Genomic DNA, 26,467 nt, shown 5'->3' with positions numbered 1-26,467 from the left:
CTTAAAATTGCACGAGAGCCGAAGGGAGTTCGGCAAACATCGTCACCCACAGCAGCTGCAGTGGTTATTTGACTCCATGGAGATGTGCGGTTTAATGTGAGGGTCGTTACTGATCACTTTAATCGATACGAGGGGATCGATAAGGCGCGTGTGTGTTCTCCTCGGTTGAGAGCGAAGTGCGGCTGCCAGCTGCCATGTTTTATTTCCCGCTAGCTCGCCTGCATACGCCGCCTCGGCCTCGGGTGAGTTCGGCGGGGACTCGGCTCCCATGTCGATGTTTCCCGGTTCCGCCATCACGGCCATCGTGGAGACTTCGGCCTCCGATTCGGTATCCGAGTCCACTTCCTGCGCCATGTTGATGGGCGGTTCGTGCAGCCCGAGCGCCTTCGTGGCCGAGTCCGCTTCGTCCATTTCCTGCCGCCGAACGACAAGAGCCGAACGTGACCGAGCGCGCGCGTAGTCCGAGCGCCGCCGAGTTCCGCACGAGCTCGGAACGAACCGTAAAAACGCGGTAATCCGTTCACCGAATCGGTAAAAAGCAACGGCAGCGTCCAAGAGTCCGGCGAGCTGGTCCGGAGAGGCGACAGGGACCGCCGCTCGGCTGTTTGTTTCTTTAACGAAGTCTTGGGAAAGAGATAAGCCGGAGATTACCGAGAGAACACGAGTGGAGCCGAAGCGACACAGCGGCCAATACACGCGCATGCGCGCGCAGCCAGGGCTTGTGGAATAAGAATCCATAATTATAAAGAAAATTTATCACTCGTTCAATTTAACAAACAGCAACACAAATGTTCTTTAAATGTATTTTCTGTTGCGTTTGAATTGTTTTTATTGTTTCACGTGAAGAAAGTCAATTTACCAGTTAATATGTAATGAAAAACAAATTATATATATATATATAATTATTATAATTGTACACACATAATTGTTATTTTGTCTATATATATATATATATATATATATATATAATATAATATATAGTTATTGTGGATTATTTACTGTTTTTTATTTGCTTATTTATAATGTTTTTAGTTTATGTCTCTTGTTTGCACTATTCCCTTTGCTGTAAATGTCCCCACTGCGAAAGGATTATCTTATCTTAATATACAAGCTATTGTGTTTTCACGTGAACACATCTTGATGCAAAAAAAACACTGAAAAAAGAGTTTATTAAATAGAAAAATGTGTAAATATTGTATTTGTTCAAATACAAACTGTAAGAAAGACGAGTTGGAGCCTTGAAGTCAAGGAATTATTTAGATCCTTTACTTAAGTAAAAGCACTTATACCACGCTGTAAAATACTCGTACAAGTAGTTGAGTGGAAGTATGATTAAATACTATAGATACTCTAAAGTACAAGTACATTTATAGTCAAGTAAATAATTTCCACCAATAAAGCAAGATGAAATGTTATTTCTAGGCCGTAGCTACCGCTGAGAACACTCTGTATATTTTCTGGGATTAATTCAAACTGAGGCATGATATCCTATAATTAAAAAGGTGATTATAGTATTTTGACTATTTATTCTACTTTAAGTTTAAGATACTGCATTTCCCCGTCATAACTTTATTCCCGATTTGAAGCGATATTCACACCTCCATGCCGAGATAATATTTACACAAAGAAACCTTCAATGTAATCTATTACCATCTAGGATGAGTCGGATAATCTTCTCAAAGTCATATGGATGCTGATATTTAAAATATACACATTTTTTATTGATGACCAGAACCTAAATAACTCTTTATGTCATGAAATAATAACAATATTAAACATCAGCTGATTAGCATCTGGAATGTAAACACATAGACAAAGGAAATTATTTTTAAACCCTTCTATATGGTAATTAATGAATGTATATATATATTTTTCTATGATAAAATATATAGATAACATTTCATATTAATTGTTAGAAGGAAACCGGCTTTACCGCAAAACCCAACAGAACTGAAACTGCTCATCAAACACAACTTAAACACAACGTAACTCTTTCATTTAATTGTTTTTGGTTCTTCTCCCACCCGAGATGCGTTCAGGCTCCACCTCCTCTTTGCCCGTATAAGGACATCCTGGCTGCGGCAGACGGGAGCAAAAGTTGTGCAGGCGTGTTTTTTGTTTTTTTAATAAACTCCAGCATCTTTGGTACGACAACTGTTCAACAAAATGTTTTCTGTCTACTTCCTGTTCGTTCTACTTCCTGTTCGTTCTCTCACTCGGCGCAGAATGAAGCGTCTTCTCCCGCGCAGAACGACCCCAGAGATGAGACACGACGTCCGAGTCTCCCAGCTCCACATGGGCAGCAGCTCCGGGTTGCTTTTATCTGTATTGATCGTGTGATCCCCGTCAGCTCTGAATCCTGGAGACCATGTAGTAGAGCAGGAAGAAGACCAGGACCAGGCCCACGGAGACGTAGCAGAGGATGCGGCGGTTGTCTCTGCCGGATCGCACCATGGTGGAGAAGCGCTTCACGCTGCCGCTCAGCAGGCCCGTCGCACTCAGGAAGTTGGAGTCCTGACGAGGAAAGGAGAAGAGGAAGTAAAGATTGTGAAGTTGGCCTATATTTGAGACAAACACTCTGGTCTAGGAACACCCAAAGGTCACCCCGTCTGTAGGGCGGGCATACCAACTACAACTACATCTCCCATGAGCCTTTAGGAAAGTGTACCGGTGGCACAGAAGCATGGGATATGTTGCTGAAGGAGCAAATCAGAAGCCCGCTGTTTCCAGGGTGAATTGTTGTAATATTATACAAGTAATATTTATAAATGAATCAGTAAAATATTGCTTTCCAGGCCAGATGTACTCACCATATTGTCCAGATACTCGTTCTGATCGTCAGCCTCTCTGTCGATGTCGTACGCCAGCTGTCGGATTCAGAGACAAGACAGATTATTGTGCGGTTAAACAAAACGCAGAGTCCTAAACCTGTTTTCCCCGTGCCGTCCTGAAAGTGCCGTCCTGATTGCATGTGAATGACAGACTGAATATAAGGAAGTGGACGTAGTCGTCTGTTTAACTCTAAATGACCATCATTTACTAAATGAACATCATGTTGTATTGAAGAGGACTTTAGAGATTGAGACATAAACTCATGTTTACTGAGGGAATAAATGTGCCTTCACTCTAGGCAAAAAGGGAGGAGATGGCAGGTGTTGAGTGTAGCTGTGTGGATGATGCACCAGTGAAATGGTGAGCGTTTCTTGGTGGTGACTCACCGACTTCAGTCTGGAGACTTTGGCGGCCAGGTTCTCAGCCAGGCGTTTGTTCTCAGTGTCCAGCATGTCGTCCACAGAATCGCGACCTGAAAACACACAAACACAGCGGATCAGAAACGTACCGGTGGATGTGGCAGACACTGTGTTTCTGTGTAAAGTCCTCAGCAGGTTCTTTTGCATTCATAATATTAATATACAAATATGGAAGTGATAACACATTGAGTTCCCTAAACTTATTTTTGGGAAATAATAATGAAATGGACACAAATCACTGAGCATGTGATAAATACGATACAATATACTTCAATGTCCTCTTAGAGAAACATTGTTTGGGGTTCAGTTTCACTGCAACAGCCAAGTAAACATACAATAAAGTCTAATAAAGTGTGATAAATGTATGGTCAAAAATAAAAATGTTTTCAGCAAAAAATAAATATACAATTGAGTTTTAATGAACTCCACATAACTGTAACTGCTCTTTCATCTCCTGCTTCTGTCTTTATTATTCAAATACATCCGTAGTAATAATGAGTTTAAAAAGCCTTTTGGGTTCCTGACGTTTCGATCTTACGTTCTTACGTGATGACGTGTTTGTTGCCCTGGGGACCACGAGGTCAATTTACAGGAAACCGTTACATTTTGAAATTACGAGCGCCAGACCAACTTAACTGACGACACAAGTTAAATCATGGTAAGTAAAAAACCTAACTTTTACACTTTATTTTAATATTTCAGTATTTTATCATTTAATAAAGTATTAATTGTCGTTAAGGGAACTAAAGTCAGGCCATTCTACAGCGCCACCTGGAGTCAATGACCTCGGGGTGCCGTCCTGCGCGAAGTTATTAATTATCTTTGACAAGTTTCATACTCACAAGTGTACATTTAGTTACAAGCAAAATCCCTATTTTATGTTTTTTTACACATCATTTGAAATATATATATATATATATATATATATATAAACTCTGAAAGGCTGTTTAAAAAAGGCCATGAGAACTGTAACGGCGTACGTTGCCAGTAATATACGTTTGTAATTACACAATTATGCTTTGTCTTTCTTAGTATTAGTTTAGTGAGACACGTTTACTCTCAACTGACGGTACTGATGGCGGCTGTTATTGAACGTTAGTGTCAGTTAGCGGCCGAATCAACGTAACGTTTCTCTCACTGAAAGATTTCCAACGGTCTTAATTAACTGGCGGCCCTTCCGGCTGCTGTCAGTTCAACCCGTTTCTCACTGGCGCGCGCCACCGCGGACTAGCTCGTGACAAGACGGCAGTTTTTTAACGTTACGGTACACACATAACGTAAAGTAGTTTGCCGAGTCGGGTCCCGCCTGAGTTTCCCGCCGCAGAGATAACGTTCACAGGTTGGGGGTCTGGTTTGACTCACCCGGACCACCGTACCACCGTGTCCGGTTCGAAGGACCAGAAGAAGTGTGAACCGAACACGGTATTCTTGTTAGAAAGCAACGTCTCTAAACTGTTTTTTTCCCGTGCCCACTGCCACACAGAAAGCAAGCACAATAATTCACTTCTTCCTCGGATGGGATATATGTGCATAACTAAAAGCGAGTACGTGTCAGACACAACAAAAAGAATACCTGTGTTCCAGTCCGCCATGTTGACAAGTGACGTCACGATCAGCTGTGGACAAGTTCTGAGAGGACCGCTCCTCCTCCCCACCGGTTCTCATCACTTCTTCGTTGGTGTTTATTTTTGCGATTGGTAAAAACAAGCGTAGCATTATCGCCACCTGCTGGACGGGAGCAGATATGCAGGAAAATAAGCGAAGCCACTAAGCTAAATTATCACTGTTATTGCCGTTGCTCTTAAGTGATTAACTAGAAGAGTAGGTGCTTTCTTTGGTGTCTTTCCTAGCACATTCCCCAATGTAATATAATGTTTTCCATTAATTGCTCCCAATACTATTTCCCTTCTTTCTTTGTCATACCTGTTGCATTATCTGTTACATGTTTGAATTTTCCAGTTCATTGCAGTGTGTGCATAGTCCAGCAGAGTGATTCTCAGAAGGGTAACATCTCTTTCCTCCATATTCCTACAATGCCTTCATGCTTTTGAATACTGCAAAGAGCTCTTTCTTTGTGCTTAAGTCCCTGTATTCTTGCCAGGTGTTGCACTTCCAGACTCCTTTTATGATAGTTTTAATCTGTGTTAGTATTTGTATGTCAATTTACTGTCATTGTAAGGATTGTTTAGCCAAAACGTGTAGCGTATCATTTCCTTTCCAAAGGATCGAGTCATCCAATCCCTTACAATGTAGTTTGAGTAGCACTTGATGAATCTCATACATAATATCCGGTCTGCACGACAACTTTTCAGACCAAATTATTAAAATTCCATTTCTTAATCCAAACAAACATGGTAGCTTTTTTACTTTCTTACTTATATTTCTGCCTGATTTGTATTTCCCAAGAAGCAAATAAACACATTATTGTGCATGAAACATTTTAAACAATACACTTTATTATCAGCTTTGTGGCTGCAAGAATCATCTCTCTACTCGACTGGTGAACATGGGAAACGCACAACTTTTATAGAGTGAGTTTTAGAGTGGGGGTCAAAGGTCACACTAGCTCAGTGTTAAAACACTATGATGCAAATGTGAAACAGTGATATCACTGTGTGTGTGTGTGTGTGTGTGTGTGTGTGTGTGTGTGTGTGTGTGTGTGTGTGTTCAGTTAATCTGCCTGTGTCTCTGTGCTGTAATCCACGTGTGTGTGTGTGTGTGCCACCTGACGTCAACCGGCATCAGTGCTGCTCAGATGGTGGGGGGAAGGGAAAAGTGTGCATGAGTTTTTATGTGTCTGTCTGTAAGTGAGAGGGTTGCTAGGTTGCTGGTTGCTGGTTGCTTCCCCAGTTGTACCTCGTCTCTGTTTAGATCATGTTCTCCTTTCAGCAGGCGGAGCTCAAGCCGCAGCAGGTTTAGTACAGTGTGAGTAGACCTGGTCTGTGACTCTGTGTGGACCTGGTCTGTGACTCTGTGTGGACCTGGTCTGTGACTCTGTGTGGACCTGGTCTGTGACTCTGTGTGGACCTGGTCTGTGACTCTGGACCTGTTGTGTGGTGTCGGCAGGAGGAGCTGCAGCAGTCTCTCTCTCTCTCTCTCTCTCTCTCTCTCTCTCTCTGTCTCTCTTAGTCTAATTAGATTAAGGGAGGCTTTCCTCAGATAATCATTGAGCTCCTGTTTCTTTCTCCGATGGAGCGCTGCTCGTGGCTGTGAGCTTCCTGAAGGTCAAACTGCATTTCTGAGAAAAGCGGCGTGTTCTCGTGGAGTCGGTCTCGGTCTTGGAGGTCTGCAGACTGCCGGCTGAGGAGCTGTGCTGGGTTATGGGCTGTTTCCTGAGCTGTGAGTGTGACGCTGCTCAGAGTAATCGGACCGCCACTAATACCTGCTGCTGCTAACAGGAGGTGATGGGGGAAGTTTCTGTAAGTAAAGCCTTTTCTCTCCTCAGTGCTGCAGTAATGAAGTGACACTATGTTTCATGGCGGCTAACGGGCTCTGGCTGTTGCTTCTGTCAAAAAGCCTGCATGTGTTTTCTTAGCGGAGAGCCGGCTGCTCGGTCTTTCCATCAGTTTGTGTCGTGTTCTGCTGTGTGCAGCTGTGATGACGAGTTCTACGATGACTACAATATCCTTTTGCAAAGTGAAGCTGTACACTGTTGTGAACTGACTCTGTGTTTGGACCGTCGGGTGAAATCTCTGATGAGGCGCTGGTTATGTCCAGTAAGTAAAGCTCCGTCCACCAGTATGACGAGATCCCACTTGAGTTCAGCCCATTAGCCTGCCATTAGCCTCCAAACAGCTCTTTCCTTCCCTCCCCTTCAGCCTCAAACTGGCTGCTCTTGCTCAGATTAAGCCTCGGCTGACTGATTGACACAGATTACAGTTGAAGGCACAGAGGTCACAACCTGTGAGGAACACACACGTAAAGGCTGTCGGTCCACACATGATCCCGTGTGTTCAGTCCATCAACCATTACAATGTCCTGAATATGAGCTTCTGAACTGGGGAGCCGCTCACACAGCTGATTACTGATGATGGAACGAGCCTGATGTCAGATAGCCGAGTGCTTCAGGAGAAGTGACTTTGATCAGGAGGTTCAACACTGAACACACTTTTAAATGTTTAAATCTGTTTGTCCTCCTGCTGCCAGGGAGCGCTGTCTCTCTAGGTTGTTATCGCCTTGATCGCTCTTGATTCACTACGGCTGCTGCTGCCCTCGAGCAAGGCACTGTGCCAGGAAGGGCCGTGTCTGGATGTGAAATAGATTTGATATCTGAATTTTACATTTTGTCAGCTTCCCATCACGTAACTGATGACGGTGGAGCGCTGGTCATGAAATGATATGAGTGTTGTAATGAGGTCTATCATATTGGCCTTAGCCAGGACTTTATAAACACAGGGAGGTTAAAGTTGGATTGACTGTTTTATTATGTCATTGTGTTATGTTGTATATTCTGTACACATGACATCTAAAGCCCTTCTGCCCTTCTCAGTTACGCTTCCGGAGGTTTCTGCCCGTTTCTTTTGGGGGAGTTGTTATCTGATGTTCAAGGACAAATGATGGCGTATGTTTAGATTGTTAAGGCCACTGAGGCACATGTGGGATATTGGGCTATACAAGTAAAATGTCATTGAATTAAATACCTCTTACTTCATTGACATCATAGAGAAAGTCTCTGTCTGTATCTGAATCTGATCTAAATATGTTGAGTCATCAGAATCAGTCTTCTAAAAGCCCTCATGTGTAATCTGCATGTAACCATGAACCCCTGAAACGATGCCAAATTCATGACCTCATTGACCTTCGTGTTGAGAGGCAGCCATCGTTCCCCTGGAGGTTCTTACTTTGTTGTTGTTTGTTCTCCCAGAGAGCTCTAACATGACCCCGTCCTTCTCTCTCTCCAGTCACAGAGTCCCTGTAAGGCCAGCTCTGCACCTGACCACTGAGTGTGATTTTTGGAGGCCAACTACCAGGATGGCCAACAACTCTCTTCTGGGGTCCAAGCATGGCCGGCGTGGCGAGGCCAACCACGATGCCGAGTTTGGCTGCACGCCGCAGGAGCTGCGTACTCTCATGGAACTGAGAGGAGCCGACTCGGTGAACACGATTAAGGACAGTTACGGAGACGTGAACGGGCTGTGTGCCAGACTGAGAACATCACCTGTCGAAGGTAAACATGTGGAGAAACTCTGCCTCTTGTGCATCTCAGCTCCAGAAATGTGAACGCAAAGCTCCACTCAAGTTCAACCGCTCTGAATGCGTTTGTTTGTTACTTTTATGTGTAATGATGTTGAAGGGCTTTCACCGATGACTCACAGGCCCCTCCCCCTGGCTGCACATATTATATTCAGTCTGGCTCCAGGGACTGTCTCTGCTGTGATGGTCAAAGTCAACTGGGTCCTTCAGCCCTGTTGATCCTGCTGCGCTCCCTCTTCAGCTTCAGGACAGTGTGAGACAAACGTTGTGAATACTGCTTTTAAATGAGGGGAAACGTCCCAAACGGAGGATTCACAGCAGCGAGGACGACGTTCTATTAGTCTTGTTGTTTCTGAGGCTGTTTCAGTGACGTGAAGCGGCCTTAAGGTTGACTGAAAAGGCTTTAAAGATGTTAGTAGAAGGAAACTTTATCAAATCACAGAGTCTTTAACTAGTGATGTCTTCACTGCGAAACTGGAAAGTGATGAAAATAACAATTTCAGTTTCAAACGTTACTAAAAGTCAACTGAATATCATATCTCTAAAAGTCATTTCCTCCTCTTGTTTTTGTGAGGTCATTTTGTAACATGGATGAAATACATTTTAACAGATGTTTATAAGATGTTTATAAGGATCAATGACCTGAATGAACACTAAGCGGACAACTCGGTTTCTACAAAGTAATCGAGTTGTCCGCTTCGTGTTCATTTGGGGTCCTTTCATACTATAACAATTAGAAAAATACAGTTTTTTAAACATTGCTCCCATGATGCTTTGCTTTGCTGTGATGCTTTCGACTGGCGCCCTGAGGCTGGTGCTGCGTGCACACTGAGTTCATGAGGGGAAAAGTCCTTTCCTCTCAATGAAAGATGTGCTCTCCTCCAAGCTTATGACAAACGGGCAAAACAACACAACACTCAAACAACAGGAACCGTCGTTGCTGCTCGCCGTGTAGCAGGGAGAGCACTGTGGTGGCTTAGTTCCCGTAGTATGAGCAGCGGGGAAGTGAAGTGGACAATATAGTGGAGGCTGTAGTCGTTATAAAGAAACTACCAGCTGTCAGATTACTGGTCTCATCACATCGCTGTAAGAACAACCACAACCTCCACCAGCAGAGAGAAGCTTCCTCAGTACGCCGGCAACGTTTACTTCACCTTTTGTTAAAACCACCAAAATGGCTTTGCTCCAGAAAAAGTCTATTCTCGACAATCTAAGAGACAATGTCCACCAAAGACTTTCTTTGTACACCTCATTGGAACGCAGCCTCCGCTGTGTGATCCCTCCTCTGAGCCCTTGTCTTGTTCAGGGCACCAACGTGTCACACTAATGGGCAAAAACTCATTCCCTTGTTGTCGACATGCTGCTCACGTGAGTTGTTGTGCCGAGGGCGGACGCGATCATGGAACTTTAGTTGAGGATTCATCGACTAACGATTAAATTGTCTCTTCCTGTCAATTGATGCCACATCGGGTGTCTGTTGTGTTTGGCTTTGCTTCTCGACCGGAACCCTTGGCTCATTGAAATGATGCGATCGTTGGCAAAACAGTGTCAAGGAATCTCTGAATAATTTGCTGAAACAAAGAGACAAACTAAAACCTAAACCGTACGTTTACCGCTGCCAGACCTGAGCTCAGGCCGACACTTTATGTCCCTCGCTGATGAAAAAGCACCTGAATCACTTTCTATCTGCTGCCACATTTCTACCATTGACTTTAAATCCCCTCGCTTGTTGAGTCCAACAACTCATGCAAAGCGCCTGGTTGCACTGGAACAGAAGTGGCGTAATAAACTGAGGTAGTTCATTATCTTGCTGCAACACTAATTAATGCGATGTAGTCGGTGATGCTCGTTGCTTTTCCTCACGATGTGACCTCTGCTGAGTCCTGGAGGCTGGGAGCATGTTCTCATGCAGCCGATGACCGGAGGAGTTTCAGGCTTTCTCTTCGTGCTAAACTTAGATCCCGTAGCCCGACCGCCGGTTCAGACGGCACACGGAGAACAACATTGTGGCGTTTGGATGCTTTTAGCAAGGAGTCGATCAATTCTATAAGAGTCCATCCGCTTAAAATGATCCAAACTTTGTTGTTTTGGCGAGGACAAGCGCCCCGTGCCTCGACTCCATGCTGAATACAGACGGTGGACTCGGTGTCTCCACGTGTCCCACGCTGACCTGGGAACAGCTTGTCTCATGAGTCTGCCCCTTGACATTTCCCTGCTCATCACTAATTCATTCGGTCTGTCCGTCTTGCACACACTCGATAAACGCCTTCAGTGTTTGGGCTCCTGCTGACAGAGAGGGAGGTCAAATGTCAGAAGCAGCTTGAAATCAGTGGAAAAAAATCCATCACACCGTTTTAATTCCGTGTGTCTTTGTGGCGACAGCTGGGGGTCGGATCAATGACCTGACAGGTAATCCCACTCACCTGAGAGCAGAGGGCTCGCTCGGCGCGTTCTGCTTTCAGTTTTATTTCCATAGAACGTGAAGGGAGGTGGACCGAGCTGCATCGCGTCCAGAGGGACGTGAGCGCGTCCCAACATGCTCCTGCGCTCCTCAGAGGAAACCCCGTCTGCTCTCTCTGCTCCCACACAACACTGCTCCGTCGCAGAGAGACACACACACACCACACTTAAAGAAAACACACACATCAAGTTGAAATGATTGGAATGAATACTGAATGAGACTCTGTACGTTCACCAACACGAGACAGCTTCACCTCATTTCTTCACTGCTTTGATCGATCGTCAGCTGATGTGCGCTCTCTTTGTCGCTCAACCACACAACTCCTCTCACACCAACAACGTATCGTGAGAACAACCTGAGGATTGAACTCAAACTCGGCCGTGGCCATTTTCCCACCGTGGTAGGCCTACTGGGAGGGGCTTAAAGTGTGTGTGTGTTGCCAGACGCCTCCTTACCTAAACTCCAATCAAACTCTGCAACAGCGTATGCTGTCATTTAGTTTGTAGATATATTTGTTGCCGCAGTCGTGGAATCATTGTTTCCCTTTTCAGAGGCATTCAAAAGGTGAAGCGGTAGAGTGTCTTCAGCTTGTGCACTGTGACGACACGGAAAGAGAGAGGAAGAGGAGTTTGGAAATCAAGGGGGAAATATTAAAACAGATAAATGAACAATTAACACAATGACACAGGATTTAAACTGGGAACATGTTTTCTTTATTTCACTGGAACTACAAAAGTCATTACATTTGTCGTTAGAAAAATGTACAGAGTTTGCTACTGTGTATAAAAACCCAAGAGTGTATGTGAGAGATACTCTGATCACAAACCATATGTTTCAATTCTGTCCTGCTGGTGTTAAGATGAGGATTCTTTAAATCTAGTAAAGCAGGAAGAAAGACACTATCTGTGAAGAGCTTAAACTTTAGTTGTGTTACGTTTAGATACAAAACGAAATACTATCTTAATCTCCCAGGTAGAAGCATTACATATCAACTCAGTTTGTTAAACCAGGACATGTCTCTGACGCTGTCTTTGTGTCTCCTGTTGCAGGTTTAGACGGAAACTCTGAGGACTTAGAACGGAGAACACTGTTCTTTGGACAGAACCTAATACCTCCCAAAAAGCCCAAAACGTTTTTGAGGTTGGTTTGGGAAGCCCTGCAGGACCTCACGCTCATCATCCTGCAGGTGGCAGCCCTCATCTCACTCGGCCTTTCTTTCTACAGCCCGCCCGATGTGGAGAGAAGGAGTGAGTTCATAGGTTTTAAACAGTCACCCAGTTTGTTCAAGTGAGAGACCTTTACGTCTTCAGAAACGTATATTTTCTTATTTGTTATTATGAGACCGTGTGAAGGCATAAACAGAAAGGCGTACACACATCCAAATTCAAAAAGGCCTGTAGCTCCTCACAGAAAGCTTATTCACGTAGTCACTGGCTTTCTGGACACAAGCACCTGAAGCCAGACCAGGTGGATCCAGCTGCCGAACTCGAGGCTTTACGGGGACCACTTCCATTTCTCATGTCCAGTCTGTGGTAAAGTAACACATGTTGACCTCCTGCGTTGTCTCCGCTCAGACTGCGGCGAAGCGGCCAGCGGCGCGGGGGAGGACGAGGAGTCGGACACCGGCTGGATCGAAGGCGCTGCCATCCTGCTGTCCGTGGTCTGCGTGGTCCTGGTGACGGCCTTCAACGACTGGAGCAAGGAGAAACAGTTCCGCGGCCTCCAGAGCCGGATTGAGCAGGAACAGAAGTTCACCGTTGTCCGAGGGAATCAAGTTATACAAATATTAGTGTCAGAGATCGTATGTGGAGACATTGCGCATGTCAAATATGGTGAGGGACCAAAAAGCTCTTCTATAGTAGATCTGGTGGCTGAAAGTCATGATTAGAGCTGAACGTCAAACCTCAGTGTCTTTCAGTACTGAAAGTTGACATCAAAGATGGATTTATAAATCTTTTCTTTATTAAAAAAGGGTTTGAAGACAGTTAATGTGATGCAATGAGTGTAATATAGTGAAATGTCTTACGGGTACGACTATTGGAAATCTTCAAATGGGATTTAGTTGGTTGTATTTGGAGAAGCTCTCAGTCGCTGTGTGATTCATTGTCCTTTGAAGAATCAATAATTCCATTTTACAAACTGAACAGCAGTGATTCTTCATTTTCTGGATTATCCACAGAGCCCAGCGTCCGATTTAGAAATGTCAGTCCAGAAAACTGAAAACTGTTTAGGTCTCAACATCACTATTTAAAAGTAATAGTTTGAGTTGTGTCTTGCTCCATCACTGGTCATGTGACGAGGTAATGGTGACAGAACGTGACCTGGTGGGTGTGAGCTGGTGTCACAGTGTCCTTGTGTGCGTTCCAGGCGACCTCATCCCTGCTGACGGAGTCCTCATCCAGAGCAACGACCTGAAGCTGGATGAGAGCCCCATGACCGGAGAGTCGGATCTGGTGAAGAAGAGTGTCGACAGAGACCCCGCGTTGCTGTCAGGTGCTCCACTCTCCTCTCTGTTCACACGAGGAAGAAAGACCGTGACCAAAAAAACATCCATGATTATTATTCCAAGTCAACTAAAGTCAATTTTAGTCACAAATCAAATTTTGGAAGTTCTACCTCAGCTCCTATAATAAGTCTACAGCATAATAGGTCTAAAATATAATAAGTCTACAATATAATAAGTCTAAAATATAATAAGTCTACAGTATAATAAGTCTACAATATAAAAGGTCCAAAATATAATAAGTCTACAGCATAACAGGTCTAAAATATAATAAGTCTACAATATAAAAGGTCTAAAATATAATAAGTCTACAGTATAATAAGTATATAATATAACAATATAATATGTTTACAGTATAAAAATATTGTGACCATAACATTAGTTCTGCCTCACATTTCCCTGCTGAAGAGAGTCCCACGTCCCACACTTTGAGAACTACTGCAGGAGGGTAAGGTCTCTCTCTCGCTCTCTCTCTCTCTCTCTCAGGTACCCATGTGATGGAAGGCTCTGGCAAGATGTTGGTCATCGCTGTAGGTGAGAACTCTCAGTCTGGAATTATCTTCAAGCTGCTCGCTGACGGCGATGCTGAGGAAGCAAAGACAAAAGAAGAGGAAGAGAAGGTGGACAAGAAAAGTAAGTTCAGGATGGATGAGGGATTCCTAACAGGACGCTGCTTCCCTTCATCATGTCACCTCAAGCCGGTGAAGCTGGAGTCCATATTCACTTTTCACCAGATCTGTGTCTGAGGTCAACTTCAGAGCAGATACATTTCTGAAAATATAAACCTGTATATATGTATAAATACAGAAATAAAGGTCCACTTCGTAGAGTGTCTGTAATGTGTGAGTGAACGAACAGGATTAGTGCATCAGGTGTGTTTCCACTCGTGTTGTGATGTGTGCTGATGTCACAGCTCCGTCTCACAGGCGTGAAGCGTAGGCGCAGAATAACTGTCTCTGGCCTCGGATCAGCGTGTATGATTTCATTCTCCATCCCATAATAGATCTGTTCCATCTCAGTGTGGTACCAAAGTATCAATATTCGGGGAAAGGTCATCTGTTTGTAATATATATGACTATTTGGCCTTTTTAATGTTTTGTTCCATAATGTGGTCGTCTTTTCTACCTGTGAGAGAAAAGCATCAGTTAGAAGAACATGTTGTGTTCTGATGTTTTTCTTTCAAAAGCAAAGAATGGTCAGCAGCACATAACCGCTTCAGTTCATGTGCCCTCCGTTCCCTGAGGCTCGTTGTGTTGGCTGGACTGCTCACTGTGGACTCTGTCATGGTCATCTTTGCTGTTGCTATGGAGCGTCTGCTGCAGGCGGAGCAACGCGCGCTGCAGACGATTCAACCGATCCATTCAGAGACGTCCACGTTGGTCATGAGTGGTGCTTTCTGATGAGAGGCGGTCAAAGATCCTGCAGGAGATCCGGGCTCTTTGGTGGACCTCGGGTTCTGAAGTCAGTCAGACTTTGGGTTCCCCTGTCGGCGGTTCCTTCTTCGTCCCCGTGGTCCCGCATGGTGCAGTGTGTGTCCTGCCGGTGCAGCAGCAGGCGCTCCTGACTCTGTCGATGGTGATTAGGACCAAGCAGATTATCAGCCTTAAACTCGGCAGATGCTTTCTTCTCCTGCCTCCCTGTCCACTAATAACCTCATTACTGAGCTGGGATCAGCATGCTCACACACACACACACACACACACACACACACACACACACACACACACATACACACACACACACACACACACCTGTATAAACCCCAACTCTCTTGTCACAGAGCTACAGTGTCAGTTGACTCTGTGTTGTTACCACAGTGATCCAGAGGGAACAGAGGTGCATTCTGGGTGGTTAGTTAGTTGACTAGTTGGTGAGATATGAAGGTAGCAATACAGTACAATAAACACATTGTAGCCCCGCCCTCCACTGCGCTACCAACTTAGTTGTTGACATGTCTGACCATGTGTAACGGACAAGTGTGACCCACACACTGACATCATCATCCTCATCCTCAGGTCCTGCTGGGTGACGGTTCTGTGGGCTGCTGTTGTTGTGTAGTCTGTTGTTTACCTCATTTGCAGAGAGCCAAGCCTTTTTACCTCTCATTGCTCCTGTTTTGAAGGCACATTGGATCCTATATTGCAATCAACACTTCCTCCGTGTTTATCTGTTTTGATAATTTCAGTAATTATGAGATCCTGATCTGTGAATGTCTTTCTAACTTTACCAAACTCGACTACCTTTAACTTTTTATTTATTTTGTATTTGCAATGCACTTCACTCACTTATTCATTCCAGTCGGTTCTACGTTTTAAGCTATTTTTTAGTAGCTGTTAGGTTTCTGTTAATAAAAGCCAACTCTTCCTGCAACTGTTTCATATAAAAACTTTCCAGTGGCTCAAATGTAACATCTCTCCCTTTCCTGGAAAGCTTGTAATACTGAAACATCTGCAGGACGTTTTGATTTAATTGACTGCGCTGACTGAAGAAGCAATTGAAGTATCATCGTTTTGCTGACTCTGCGTTCTTCTGCAGAAGAAGACGAGGATGGCATAACCGAGGTGCACCCATTCTGTGAGGGCGAAGAACCAGAGAAGAAGAAGAAAACACCAAAGAGGGAGAAGTCGGTCCTCCAGGGGAAGCTGAACAAAATGGCTGTGCAGATCGGCAAAGCAGGTACAAATAGAGAAGTTCATGATGGAAACTAGTGTTTAAAATATAGACCTGGAAATGCAGCTTTGCAACACTGATACTGACTTGAGGCATTGGTGTTGTAACTGTGTATCTCCTTCCAATGGGCGACTGTACAGAAGCAAAAATATGATTCGGGATCACTGGGAGCTATTCTATGGTCCATATTCTATCGCCCATATTCTATCGGCTATATTCTATGGCCCATATTCAATGCGCGCGCCGCAAACACACACACACGGTGCAGACGGAAAAGAGCCAAACTGAAAGTGCCACACACATTTTGCACCTGCAGCAGTAACAACATAGTGTCTACGTTCCCCGGTGAGGAGATGTCCTTGAAGGCTTCATCACTAACTCTCAGTCCTCCGCTTTTCACTGCTCCTCCCTGCACACAACATGTGTTGTGCTCCTGATCAGGTCCCTGAACTAAACTTACGATTCCTCTGTCCCTCTCTGCCGACGTCGCCAGGTCTGTTCATGTCATTGATGACCGTCATCATCCTCATCACTCGCTTCGTGATTGACACCTTCTGGATTCAGGGGATCTCCTTGACCACAGAGTGTGTTTCCATCTACGTGCAGTTCCTGGTCAAGTTCTTCATCATCGGTGTGACGGTGCTGGTGGTGGCCGTGCCTGAAGGTCTCCCTCTGGCCGTCACCATCTCCCTGGCCTATTCAGTCAAGGTCTGCCGCTGAACATATGGAGCCTGGACCTGACCTTCAGTCACATTATGTTCCTTTTTCATAGTTTCCAGATGGTTCTGTAAAAACATTAGGTGAATTAGTTGTGTGTCTCATGTAAATTCTAATGTAATTCTATTATTCTTTTTAGCACTCTGTGTAGTTGGTATGGGTGTACAGTTTTCACAGAAATGGTTATTCCCCCCTTTGTTGGAGCAGTGACCCCTGAGACGAGTACCATTGGGCCCATTTGACCCACTCCCGACAATCCTGGATCAAACACTGTTCATTCTGTAAATGTTTTTTGGTAAATTCAGGACAAAGCCCTCAGGCTCGAGTAACGCCACTCCCCTCTTTTGCCAGAAAATGATGAAGGACAACAACCTGGTCCGCCACCTGGACGCCTGTGAGACAATGGGCAACGCCACGGCCATCTGCTCCGACAAGACGGGGACGCTCACGATGAACCGCATGACGGTGGTGCAGGCCCACATCTCGGGGGTCTTCTACAAAAACCTGCCGCAGCCGGGCCAGATCCCTGCCACGGCCCTGGACCTGCTCATCCACGGCATCGGGGTCAACTGCGCCTACACCACCAAGATTATGGTGAGCTCTAAAAATAGCCGTCCATCCAGGACGCTGTGAGTTAAGCGTTTGGCTGAGAGAGCAGGTTGGTCTGGAGAGCAGCTCAGGACTCATCTGATCACTGCACAGGTCAGAGCACATACATACATGATAGCAACAGGTTCAGCAGGACAGAGTCTCCTTTCTGTCACGCTACAGCTGAGACTCTCACCAGCAATTATATCCTTCCTTTAATTAGTCTGGATTATTTCTGGATTCATTGATTGTATTTATAAACTAGGGTTTGGGACCCCGTGATCCCTCAGGAGTAGTCTACTAAATCTCACGGGTCATTAGATGATTAGCAAATGAGACAAATTACAGACATCTTTTCTTTTTTTCTTGTGCTATGCGGCAGAGTTTTACCTCCTTGGGCCTCTTAAAGCTTTTCAAATGACACAATGTGTGAAAATAACATCCATCTTTGGTTAAACGGCTCATAGACAACCGGTGACGAGGTGCATTGTCTTATTAGAAAGGGTTCATTTAGTTTGCTTGACTTAGAACCAGCCAACAGAAAACGCACAGTGACAGTGTATCCCAGCAGTTAGTGATCTGTGGGGAAGTCTATTGAAGATGCACCGTGTGAAGAAGCTGATTTGTCATGAAAACATACACTTGTGCTTTTATATGACATCCTCTACTCCCTGCAGCCTCCGGAGAAGGAGGGCGGGCTGGCTCGCCAGGTGGGAAACAAGACTGAATGTGCCTTACTGGGATTATCCCTCCACCTGCAACGAGATTACCAGACCATCCGCAACGAGTTCCCAGAAGAGAAACTGTTCAAGGTCTACACCTTCAACTCAACGAGGAAGTCCATGAGCACCGTGCTAAAGAACCACGATGGCAGCTACCGAATATACAGCAAGGGCGCCTCCGAGATCTTGCTCAAGAAGTAGGTTTACTGCTCCCCTCACACAGCCCCGTGCCCGGTTACATGGCGATCACGGGACTCTTTCCCCGCTTCTAGGTGCTGTAAAATCCTGTCGCCCACTGGCCTTGCCAAACCCTTCAAGCCTCGGGACCGGGACAACATGATCATGAAGGTGATTGAGCCGATGGCGTCGGAGGGCCTTAGGACCATCTGCCTCGCCTACAAAGACTTCAACGCCGCCGACGGAGAGCCTGACTGGGAAGACGAGACCCACATACTCAGCGGCCTCACCTGCATCGCTGTGGTTGGCATTGAGGACCCCGTGCGACCTGAGGTACATCAGCACCGTCTTTACAAAGCACATCCAGCGTGAGCCACGACTCACTTCTTATGTTAAGACTCTTTATTGTTTGATCTAAAAGTACTTCATGAGGCTTTCACACCAGAACAATCATGGCCTGTAGTTTATTTACAGGTCTCAGAGGTAGGAACTCAGTCTGACTCCTTTCTCTGGAGGTGGAGGTCACGTAGAGACATTCTGTTGAATATCTTTTTCTACTGTGGTTCTCTTCAGGTACCAGAAGCCATCAGAAGGTGCCAGCGGGCCGGGATCACTGTCCGCATGGTGACTGGAGACAACATTAACACTGCCCGAGCCATCGCCATCAAATGTGGCATCCTGCAACCTGGAGAAGACTTCCTTTGTGTGGAAGGCAAAGAGTTCAACAAACGGATCCGCGACGAGCTTGGACAGGTCAGACTTTAATGTTTTTTTTGACTTGCCTGAATTGTTTTATTGATAAATAGTTATCAAATAACGACAAAAAACTATGTTGAACATGTTAACTCTCCCACCTCGTCTAACGCGACCCAACTGAACTCAAGTTGCCATAATTGAAATGGTCGCTTTTTTTTACACATCACCATTTTCTCCCAAGTACCCGATCGGTAGTGCGCAGCTCTCAACAGAGATGAGAAGGAAGTAGCGAAGAAGTGAGTGTACTTAAATATGTTTTTACCGCATGCCAAGTTGAGCAAGTGAGTTGCTAGATCTACTAGCCTTTGGCAAGCAGCCAATCCTTATCTTAAAGGGCCCTGCAAACTCAGACTGGACCAAGAGACAACAGTGGCTGTTTCAAACAATCTTATATTAATCAAGCACTCTTGATCCAAGAGGGATTCATTCAGACTGTGTCATTTGAATAGTTTCAGGTGAAAAGGTGACGCTGAGAGAAATATATGTTTTTGAGGCAGATCATTGTCATTTTCTTTTTTCTTGCCATGGAAATTTTCTTCTCAGCTGAATCTCTTATGACCCCCGTGTATGAGCAACCACCAGCAAGCACATGCTGCAGTTACATTCATTCACTAACACTTCATCTCTCTCTCTCTCTCTCTCCAGATACAACAGGAGCGTATCGATAAGATTTGGCCAAATCTGAGAGTCCTCGCCAGATCATCTCCAACGGACAAACACACTCTGGTCAAAGGTGAGACACGCCTGAAGCAAGTCAAGAGGGCGAAGCAGGCAGTGGGACAGACGTCGGGGTTAGACAGACGGGACGGGACTCGGTCCACTGGGGGGTGTTGATGTGCGGTCTCCAGTATGGGTGTTGTTGGGTGGGCCTCCAGTATGGGTGTTGTTGGGTGGGCCTCCGGTATGAGTGTTGATGGGTGGGCCTCCAGTATGGGTGTTGATGTGCGGTCTGCGGTATGAGTGTTGATGGGTGGGCCTCCGGTATGAGTGTTGATGTGCGGTCTCCGGTATGGGTGTTGTTGGGTGGGCCTCCAGTATGGGTGTTGTTGGGTGGGCCTCCGGTATGGGTGTTCTTGGGTGGGCCTCCGGTATGGGTGTTGATGGGTGGGCCTCCGGTATGGGTGTTGATGGGTGGGCCTCCGGTATGAGTGTTAATGGGTGGGCCTCCAGTATGGGTGTTCTTGGGTGGGCCTCCGGTATGGGTGTTGATGGGTGGGCCTCCGGTATGGGTGTTGATGGGTGGGCCTCCGGTCTGAGTGTTGATGGGTGGGCCTCCGGTATGAGTGTTGATGGGTGGGCCTCCGGTATGAGTGTTGATGGGTGGGCTTCCAGTATGGGTGTTGATGGGTGGGCATCCGGTGTTGGTGTTGGTGGGGTGGGACTGCTTGGACCTCCCAACATCAACAAAAACTAAAGTGACCCGCCCGACCGGTCTCCTGCTAGGGCTTCTGGTTGCGTATACCTGCCTCTTATGCAAACACACACCCTATGAACCCAATCTAATTGTAATCTATACTCCGGACTCTTATCACTTCATTACTTTACATAATTAGACACAAAATCAGAGGAGGAAGTCAAGAGACTTCTTCGTCTTCATCCATACGTGTGCGTCAGCTGTGTGTTTCTCTGTCATCATCTCAGGTATCATCGACAGCACTGTGCTGGAAAAGAGGCAGGTTGTCGCAGTAACTGGAGACGGAACAAACGACGGCCCCGCCCTCAAGAAAGCAGACGTTGGCTTCGCCATGGTAACCATTGTTGCACAAACTGCCTCCGGCTCACATTGTAGCATTAATATGATTTATAAAACCATAAATAAAGTAATAAATTATCAAATGAATTCCATTTCCATGGAACTTGTTCATATGAGCTGATCAAAAAGACGTATTCATATTTAATAAAATATTCAGACATCAGATTGATATTAATTTGCAATGTTTTCAAGTTTAAAGAAAATAAACAAAACAAATGTCCAGATGGACGTTGAACTGCCTGTCCTCTGTTGTGGCCAGGTTTAGGTAAGCTAACCTACGTGCCGTGTTCTGCAGGGTATCGCAGGGACGGACGTAGCGAAGGAGGCGTCTGACATCATCCTGACGGACGACAACTTCAGCAGCATCGTGAAGGCCGTGATGTGGGGCAGGAACGTCTACGACAGCATCTCCAAGTTCCTGCAGTTCCAGCTCACCGTCAATGTGGTCGCCGTCACTGTGGCCTTCACCGGAGCTTGCATCACCCAGGTCAGAGCCTGCACCTCACACAGCTGCTGTTGGCTCAGCGTCTTCAAAGGCAGATTCATGTAAATCAATCAATGACAAAACTATCCAACAAAACTGCGGCACTAAAACATCGCACACACGAGCCATCAGAAGGAACGATATTATTTAATAAAAACAACACTGTGGCGACAGTGTTGGCTCAGCTGCAGAGGGAAATGAAGCTCTAGCGTAAGTTCAGATAGGAAGTACTGATCCCTCACCAGCAGCCCACATTCTATACTGGAGATCACCGTCATAGACTCTATTAACTGTTTTAACCCCCCACCTCCACTAGCTAGCCTCTCTGGCGCTAACCTCTCTGGTGCCAACCTCTCTGGCGGAGAACCAAGCTGGATGACACCATAGCGGGTGAGAGGCGCCGCGGCACGAGTAGCAGCTGCTGCCGCCGGCTGCACGATTTCAGCTCAAGTAAACAACACTGAAAATTCAGCACAAAAATAAAAAAGTGTTGTCAGCGTTAGCTGCAGCAGCTAGCTCCCAGGTAGCGGGACCTGCCCCTGCTCGACACCCGACGCAAGCAGCAGCAACAGCTTGTTTATGGTTAAATACAACTGCAGATGTACAAACAGTAACACAAACAGCAGTTCACTCACCACATGCTGTTCACTTAAAGACAAAGTCCTTCCTCCTCTCTTTGTTAAACAATTCAATGACGCGGTTGTACAGTTTATCGGTGCTCTTCAGTTCCAGTACCAGCTCCTTTTAGGCCGGAAAATGTCCGCTCGACAGTGGCAGTCAATATTAGGATCGTCCCGCCAAACATGCCCATAACCCTCCATGCAAAAGGCGTCATCAGTGAATCCACCAGCAAGTCCGTTTCTCCTCCTCCTTCAGCCATTGAGTGTTTAAAAAAAACTAACAATGTCTTCTTAACGTCTCTGAATAATACTGAGTTCTGCTAGCAGCTAGCTAGCTTTCCGTTAACGTCCATTCTCCGTGTACTTTAATCTGCATAGACTAGCTAGAAGGCGCTCTGCTTCCATAGAGACATAGAGGTGAAATCTGATTGGATGAAACTGACGTATAACATATAAAACATGTCAGACAGCGTCTAAAAGTCAAACAGTGTCGACCAAAACACTCATTTTGAGTCTAAAGCTCTGACGTAATGATCAAATCCAGTGTTTCTAAATGGATGTGACGCGTTGGCGCTGACAGTAGGTCTGTGTGTGTGTTCCCAGGACTCTCCTCTCAAAGCTGTGCAGATGCTGTGGGTCAACCTCATCATGGACACCCTCGCTTCATTGGCTCTCGCCACCGAGCCGCCAACCGAGGCGCTGCTGCTCAGGAGCCCGTACGGTCGCCAAAAGCCGCTCATCTCCCGCACAATGATGAAGAACATCCTGGGACACGCCGTCTACCAGCTGACCGTCATCTTCACCCTGCTCTTCTGCGGTCAGTGAACGCACCACAGCTTCGTGGTCGGAAACACACTCACTTGAAAACCGCCTAATTTGGATTTACTAATTCATCATTATTTCCTTATTAATGTTTAAATGAATGACATTTTGAGGCGAAAACATGGACGGATTGATGTCTACACCTGCTCAGTCTGTGACCCTCCCTTTCACAGGTGAGACGCTATTGGATATCGACAGCGGCAGGTACGCCCCCCTCCACGCTCCGCCCTCTGAGCACTACACCATCGTGTTCAACACGTTCGTCCAGATGCAGATCTTCAACGAGATCAACGCCCGCAAGATTCACGGCGAGAGGAACGTGTTTGACGGCATCCTCAAAAACCCCGTCTTCTGCTCCATCCTCGGGGGAACCTTCATCATACAGGTAGCTCTGAGGGGCGAGGAGCATCGTCATCACCCGTCAGGTCACCCAGTGAGGGGATTCCCTGTATGATGGCGTCTCTCTCTCTCCCTCTCTCTCTCTCGTCCTGTAGATCGTCATCGTGCAGTTAGGTGGTAAACCGTTCAGCTGCGTTCCGCTGAACCTGGAGCACTGGCTGTGGTGCATCTTCCTGGGCTTCGGCAGCCTCCTGTGGGGACAGGTGAGACATTGTTTTGATAGTAGACAGGTAATGATGGGAGATGGGGTTTCTAGCCAGACTTGAACTGGGACCGTTGGGATCACATGGTCCGCATCTTAAAAACTCACATTTGCTGCCAGGCCGCAGAAGGAATTCATGATTCAGTGCAAATGCCAAATCATCATTTTGACTTTATAAGCTATTTGAGCAGCAGTGACATTAACTTGGTGCTCTGCCTCGTCCTTCATCACTTCCTGTCATTACCTCGACAACAGGGCACTGCTTTTAAACTAAAGACGCTGTCAATGAAACTCAGCACTTTGACAGTGATAAAGAAAAAACAACTGAAAAGTGTGAGTGATGAGCTGAGTTGAGACCATGACTCAGACAGCGCTGAATACGCAGGTAGAAAATTCACGGCTCGCCACTGTCAGGTGGTAAGATGTTCAGGCCACAGAGCAATTGAGGGACAGGAAGTGGTGCTCTGGTGTGTGACTGGTGTCATGTCTGTGTCTGCCTCTCAGCTGGTGTCCAGCATCCCCACCCGCTGGCTGAAGTTCCTGAGGGCGGCGGGTCACGGCAGGCAGCAGGAGGAGATCCCCGAGGAGGAGCTGAAGGAGATGAAGGACGAAAACGAGATCGACCACGGCGAGATAGAGCTGAAGAGGAGCCAGGCGCTCTGGTGCCGCAGCCTCATCCGCGTCTCGGCGCAGGTAAGGATTCACATTTACAATAAAAAATTCCAAGGCTTCAGACTCTCTGTGTCAGTCGAAGAGATTCAGGAAATGTTACTCACAAAAAACACGGAGACGAGCACGGAGCCCCGTCAAGCTTTCCACACATACTTCAGTTTCACATGAATCATTTCAAACAAAAGAGAACAGGAAGTTTAAAAAAGTAATCCACTGGATTAACGACTGTAGCTAACGGCAGAGGGATCTGCTAAAAACCAAACAGCTGCCGGTCGGCCTGCAGACTGCGGTTTGTTTCCATCTGTGAGGCAGAGGATTTGTTTGATAAATTCAAGGGAACTAACTCCGGTTACCCATTAGACGAACGTCAGTCATGTTCCTCTGACGGTTGAATCCCGACCAGAGTTCACAGATCAAAGAGCCGCTCAGCGTTCCTCAGTGTTCCACTGACATGCTGTAGAAGAAGCCCAAAACTCAGTGACGTGTTTCTGAATACAACGATAATAAATCATGAATTGTCTTCATATTGAGACCAAACTACGGTTTGTTACTAAAACACAGGTTGAATCTGTATAGTGATCCCAGTACTGCACTTTCACATTAAAGCCTTAAAACGTTCTTTAACCCGGTTATGAAACCCGATAAAAAACAACAAACACTTATAAACCAGCATATTTGGAGCATTTAGTGTTCCAATAAGATAAATGCACAAACTCCAGCTGGACAATCTCTTGAGACCACTGATCATCAATTTGGTTTTAGAAGTAAACATAGCACAGACGTATGTATTTATGCACTGAATGAAGTAGTTAGTAAGTACAGGAGACATAACACCACAGTATTTATGTGTTTCCTGAATGCATCTAAAGCTTTTGATCCAATTAATCATTTTAAATTGTTTGTCAATTGGATCCCTCCATATCTGATCAGGATTTTGCACTTTTGGTATTCACGTCAAACCATGTGAGCTAGATGTGTATATATGAGTGTAAATAAATATATACATATATATATATGTGTATATACATATATATATATATATATATATATATATATATGTGTATATACATATATATATATATATATGTGTATATATGTATATATATATATATATATATGTGTGTATATACACATATATATATATATATATATATATATATATATATGTGTATATACATATATATATATATATGTATATATATATATATATATATGTGTATATATGTATATACACATATATGTATATGTATATACACATATATATATATATATATATATATATGTATATACACATATATATATATATATATATATATTTATATATATATATATGTATATATATATATATATATATATATATATATATATATATATATATATATATATATATATATATATATATATATATATATATATATATACTGTACTCCTCTCTCTACAGCCCATTCTTCTTGTTTCTGGAAACATTAGAACAAGTGTCTATGTTTTTAACCACGAGGGACTTTTTAACTGCAATGATTATACCCGTGTCCTCGTAGTGTATTTTATGTATTGTTGTTGCATTTGTGTTTGTTGCTATATGGACGCATGACTCTGAAATAAAAGGAATATCTATTGTTATGATCCATAAAGCTAGAAGGGTTCCCTCAGAAGACGCGTTCTCGTTGTAATCTGAGCGGATGTCTCCGCTCCGCCTCAGAGGCGTTCATTTAGTCTACTGAGCAAACTGTCTGTTTCTCCGTCACCTCTCAGATCCGAGTGGTGAACGCCTTCAGAGACAGCGTGTCTCCCTACGAAGGCCGGGCGACGCCCAAGTCCCGCAGCTCCATCCACAGCTTCATGAGCCAGCCCGAGTTCCGCGTCGAGGACTCGGTGGCTCAGATCCCCCTCATCGACGAGGCCGACTGCGAGGACGACGCTCCCACCAAGCGGAACTCCGTCGTCCTCCCGCAGCCGTCCCCGTCCAATCAGAGGAACAACACCATGGACCACATGGTCCCGCTGCCCGGCCTGATCCCCACCGACTCAGAGCGGCTGCCGCCTTGTCCGGGGAGCCCCCTGCACAGCCTGGAGACCTCGCTCTGAAGCGGCGCGTTCCGGGTTTCAGTCTAGTTTAGTTCAGGTTAGTTTCATTGGGTTAGGGGGGGTTGGGTTTTCTCTTTTCAAAATATGTGAAATATAAGTTATTAGAAGTTAAGAAACAACTTCCAGAGCCAAATGTTTGTGACGTAGCTTCAGAAGAAAAGCGGATCGATCCGCCTTCGTCCCTCATGTCAACCTGCTGAAGCTCCGCCTCCTTCGTGGTGCTTCCATGACATCATGAATCCTTCCTCTTCAGGCTCCACCTCATTCATGACATCATGAATCCTTCCTCTTCAGGCTCCACCTCATTCATGACATCATGAATCCTTCCTCTTCAGGCTCCACCTCATTCATGACATCATGAATCCTTCCTCTTCAGGCTCCACCTCATTCAT

General features: G+C 45.4%; 3 protein-coding genes across 3 annotated transcripts in view; 1 reads left to right on the top strand and 2 right to left on the bottom strand.

Moving 5' to 3' along the window:
- Positions 1 to 411, bottom strand: part of LOC306741542 (deformed epidermal autoregulatory factor 1 homolog) — a gene marked incomplete at its 5' end in the record, with an annotated part of 9,913 nt that extends 9,502 nt beyond the window's left edge. The window contains one exon of the mRNA XM_079223844.1: positions 204 to 411. Coding sequence (XP_079079970.1) covers positions 204 to 411 — 208 coding nt within the window. The remainder of the gene's footprint in view (positions 1 to 203) is intronic.
- Positions 412 to 1,192: 781 nt separating this feature from the next.
- On the bottom strand, positions 1,193 to 3,301 carry LOC306741269 (BET1-like protein). The gene is made up of 3 exons (XM_079223540.1): positions 3,219 to 3,301; positions 2,811 to 2,867; positions 1,193 to 2,514 (listed from the first exon to the last, which is right to left on the bottom strand). The coding sequence occupies exons 1-3, from the start codon at positions 3,282 to 3,284 to the stop codon at positions 2,347 to 2,349; spliced, it is 291 nt and encodes a 96-aa protein (XP_079079666.1). The 5' UTR covers positions 3,285 to 3,301; the 3' UTR covers positions 1,193 to 2,346.
- A 4,921-nt stretch (positions 3,302 to 8,222) lies between these two features.
- On the top strand, positions 8,223 to 26,075 carry LOC306741334 (plasma membrane calcium-transporting ATPase 1-like; the record flags this gene model as incomplete). The annotated part of the gene is made up of 19 exons (XM_079223613.1): positions 8,223 to 8,418; positions 11,955 to 12,152; positions 12,480 to 12,737; positions 13,273 to 13,398; positions 13,895 to 14,041; positions 15,944 to 16,084; positions 16,572 to 16,786; positions 17,147 to 17,389; positions 18,061 to 18,302; positions 18,378 to 18,615; positions 18,856 to 19,035; positions 19,684 to 19,771; positions 20,680 to 20,786; positions 21,087 to 21,278; positions 22,499 to 22,712; positions 22,891 to 23,102; positions 23,212 to 23,319; positions 23,823 to 24,011; positions 25,743 to 26,075. The coding sequence occupies 19 exons, from the start codon at positions 8,223 to 8,225 to the stop codon at positions 26,073 to 26,075; spliced, it is 3,627 nt and encodes a 1,208-aa protein (XP_079079739.1).
- Positions 26,076 to 26,467: the final 392 nt, after the last annotated feature.

The sequence above is a fragment of the Taurulus bubalis genome (assembly GCF_910589615.1).
Source record: "Taurulus bubalis genome assembly, chromosome: 9".
NCBI classification, from domain to species: domain Eukaryota; kingdom Metazoa; phylum Chordata; class Actinopteri; order Perciformes; family Cottidae; genus Taurulus; species Taurulus bubalis.
The sequence above is the reverse complement of the archived record's forward strand: the minus strand, read 5'-3'. Positions and strand labels throughout refer to the sequence as shown.

Bases quoted from the DNA above. Each gene is read 5' to 3' on its own strand.
- LOC306741269 (XM_079223540.1), bottom strand. From the start codon at position 3,284: ATGCTGGACACTGAGAACAAACGCCTGGCTGAGAACCTGGCCGCCAAA. The intron at 2,868-3,218 runs GTGAGTCACCAC...TGAATCCGACAG, and splicing joins AAGTCTCCAGACTGAAGTCG to CTGGCGTACGACATCGACAG. The intron at 2,515-2,810 runs GTGAGTACATCT...TTTCCTCGTCAG, and splicing joins ACGAGTATCTGGACAATATG to GACTCCAACTTCCTGAGTGC.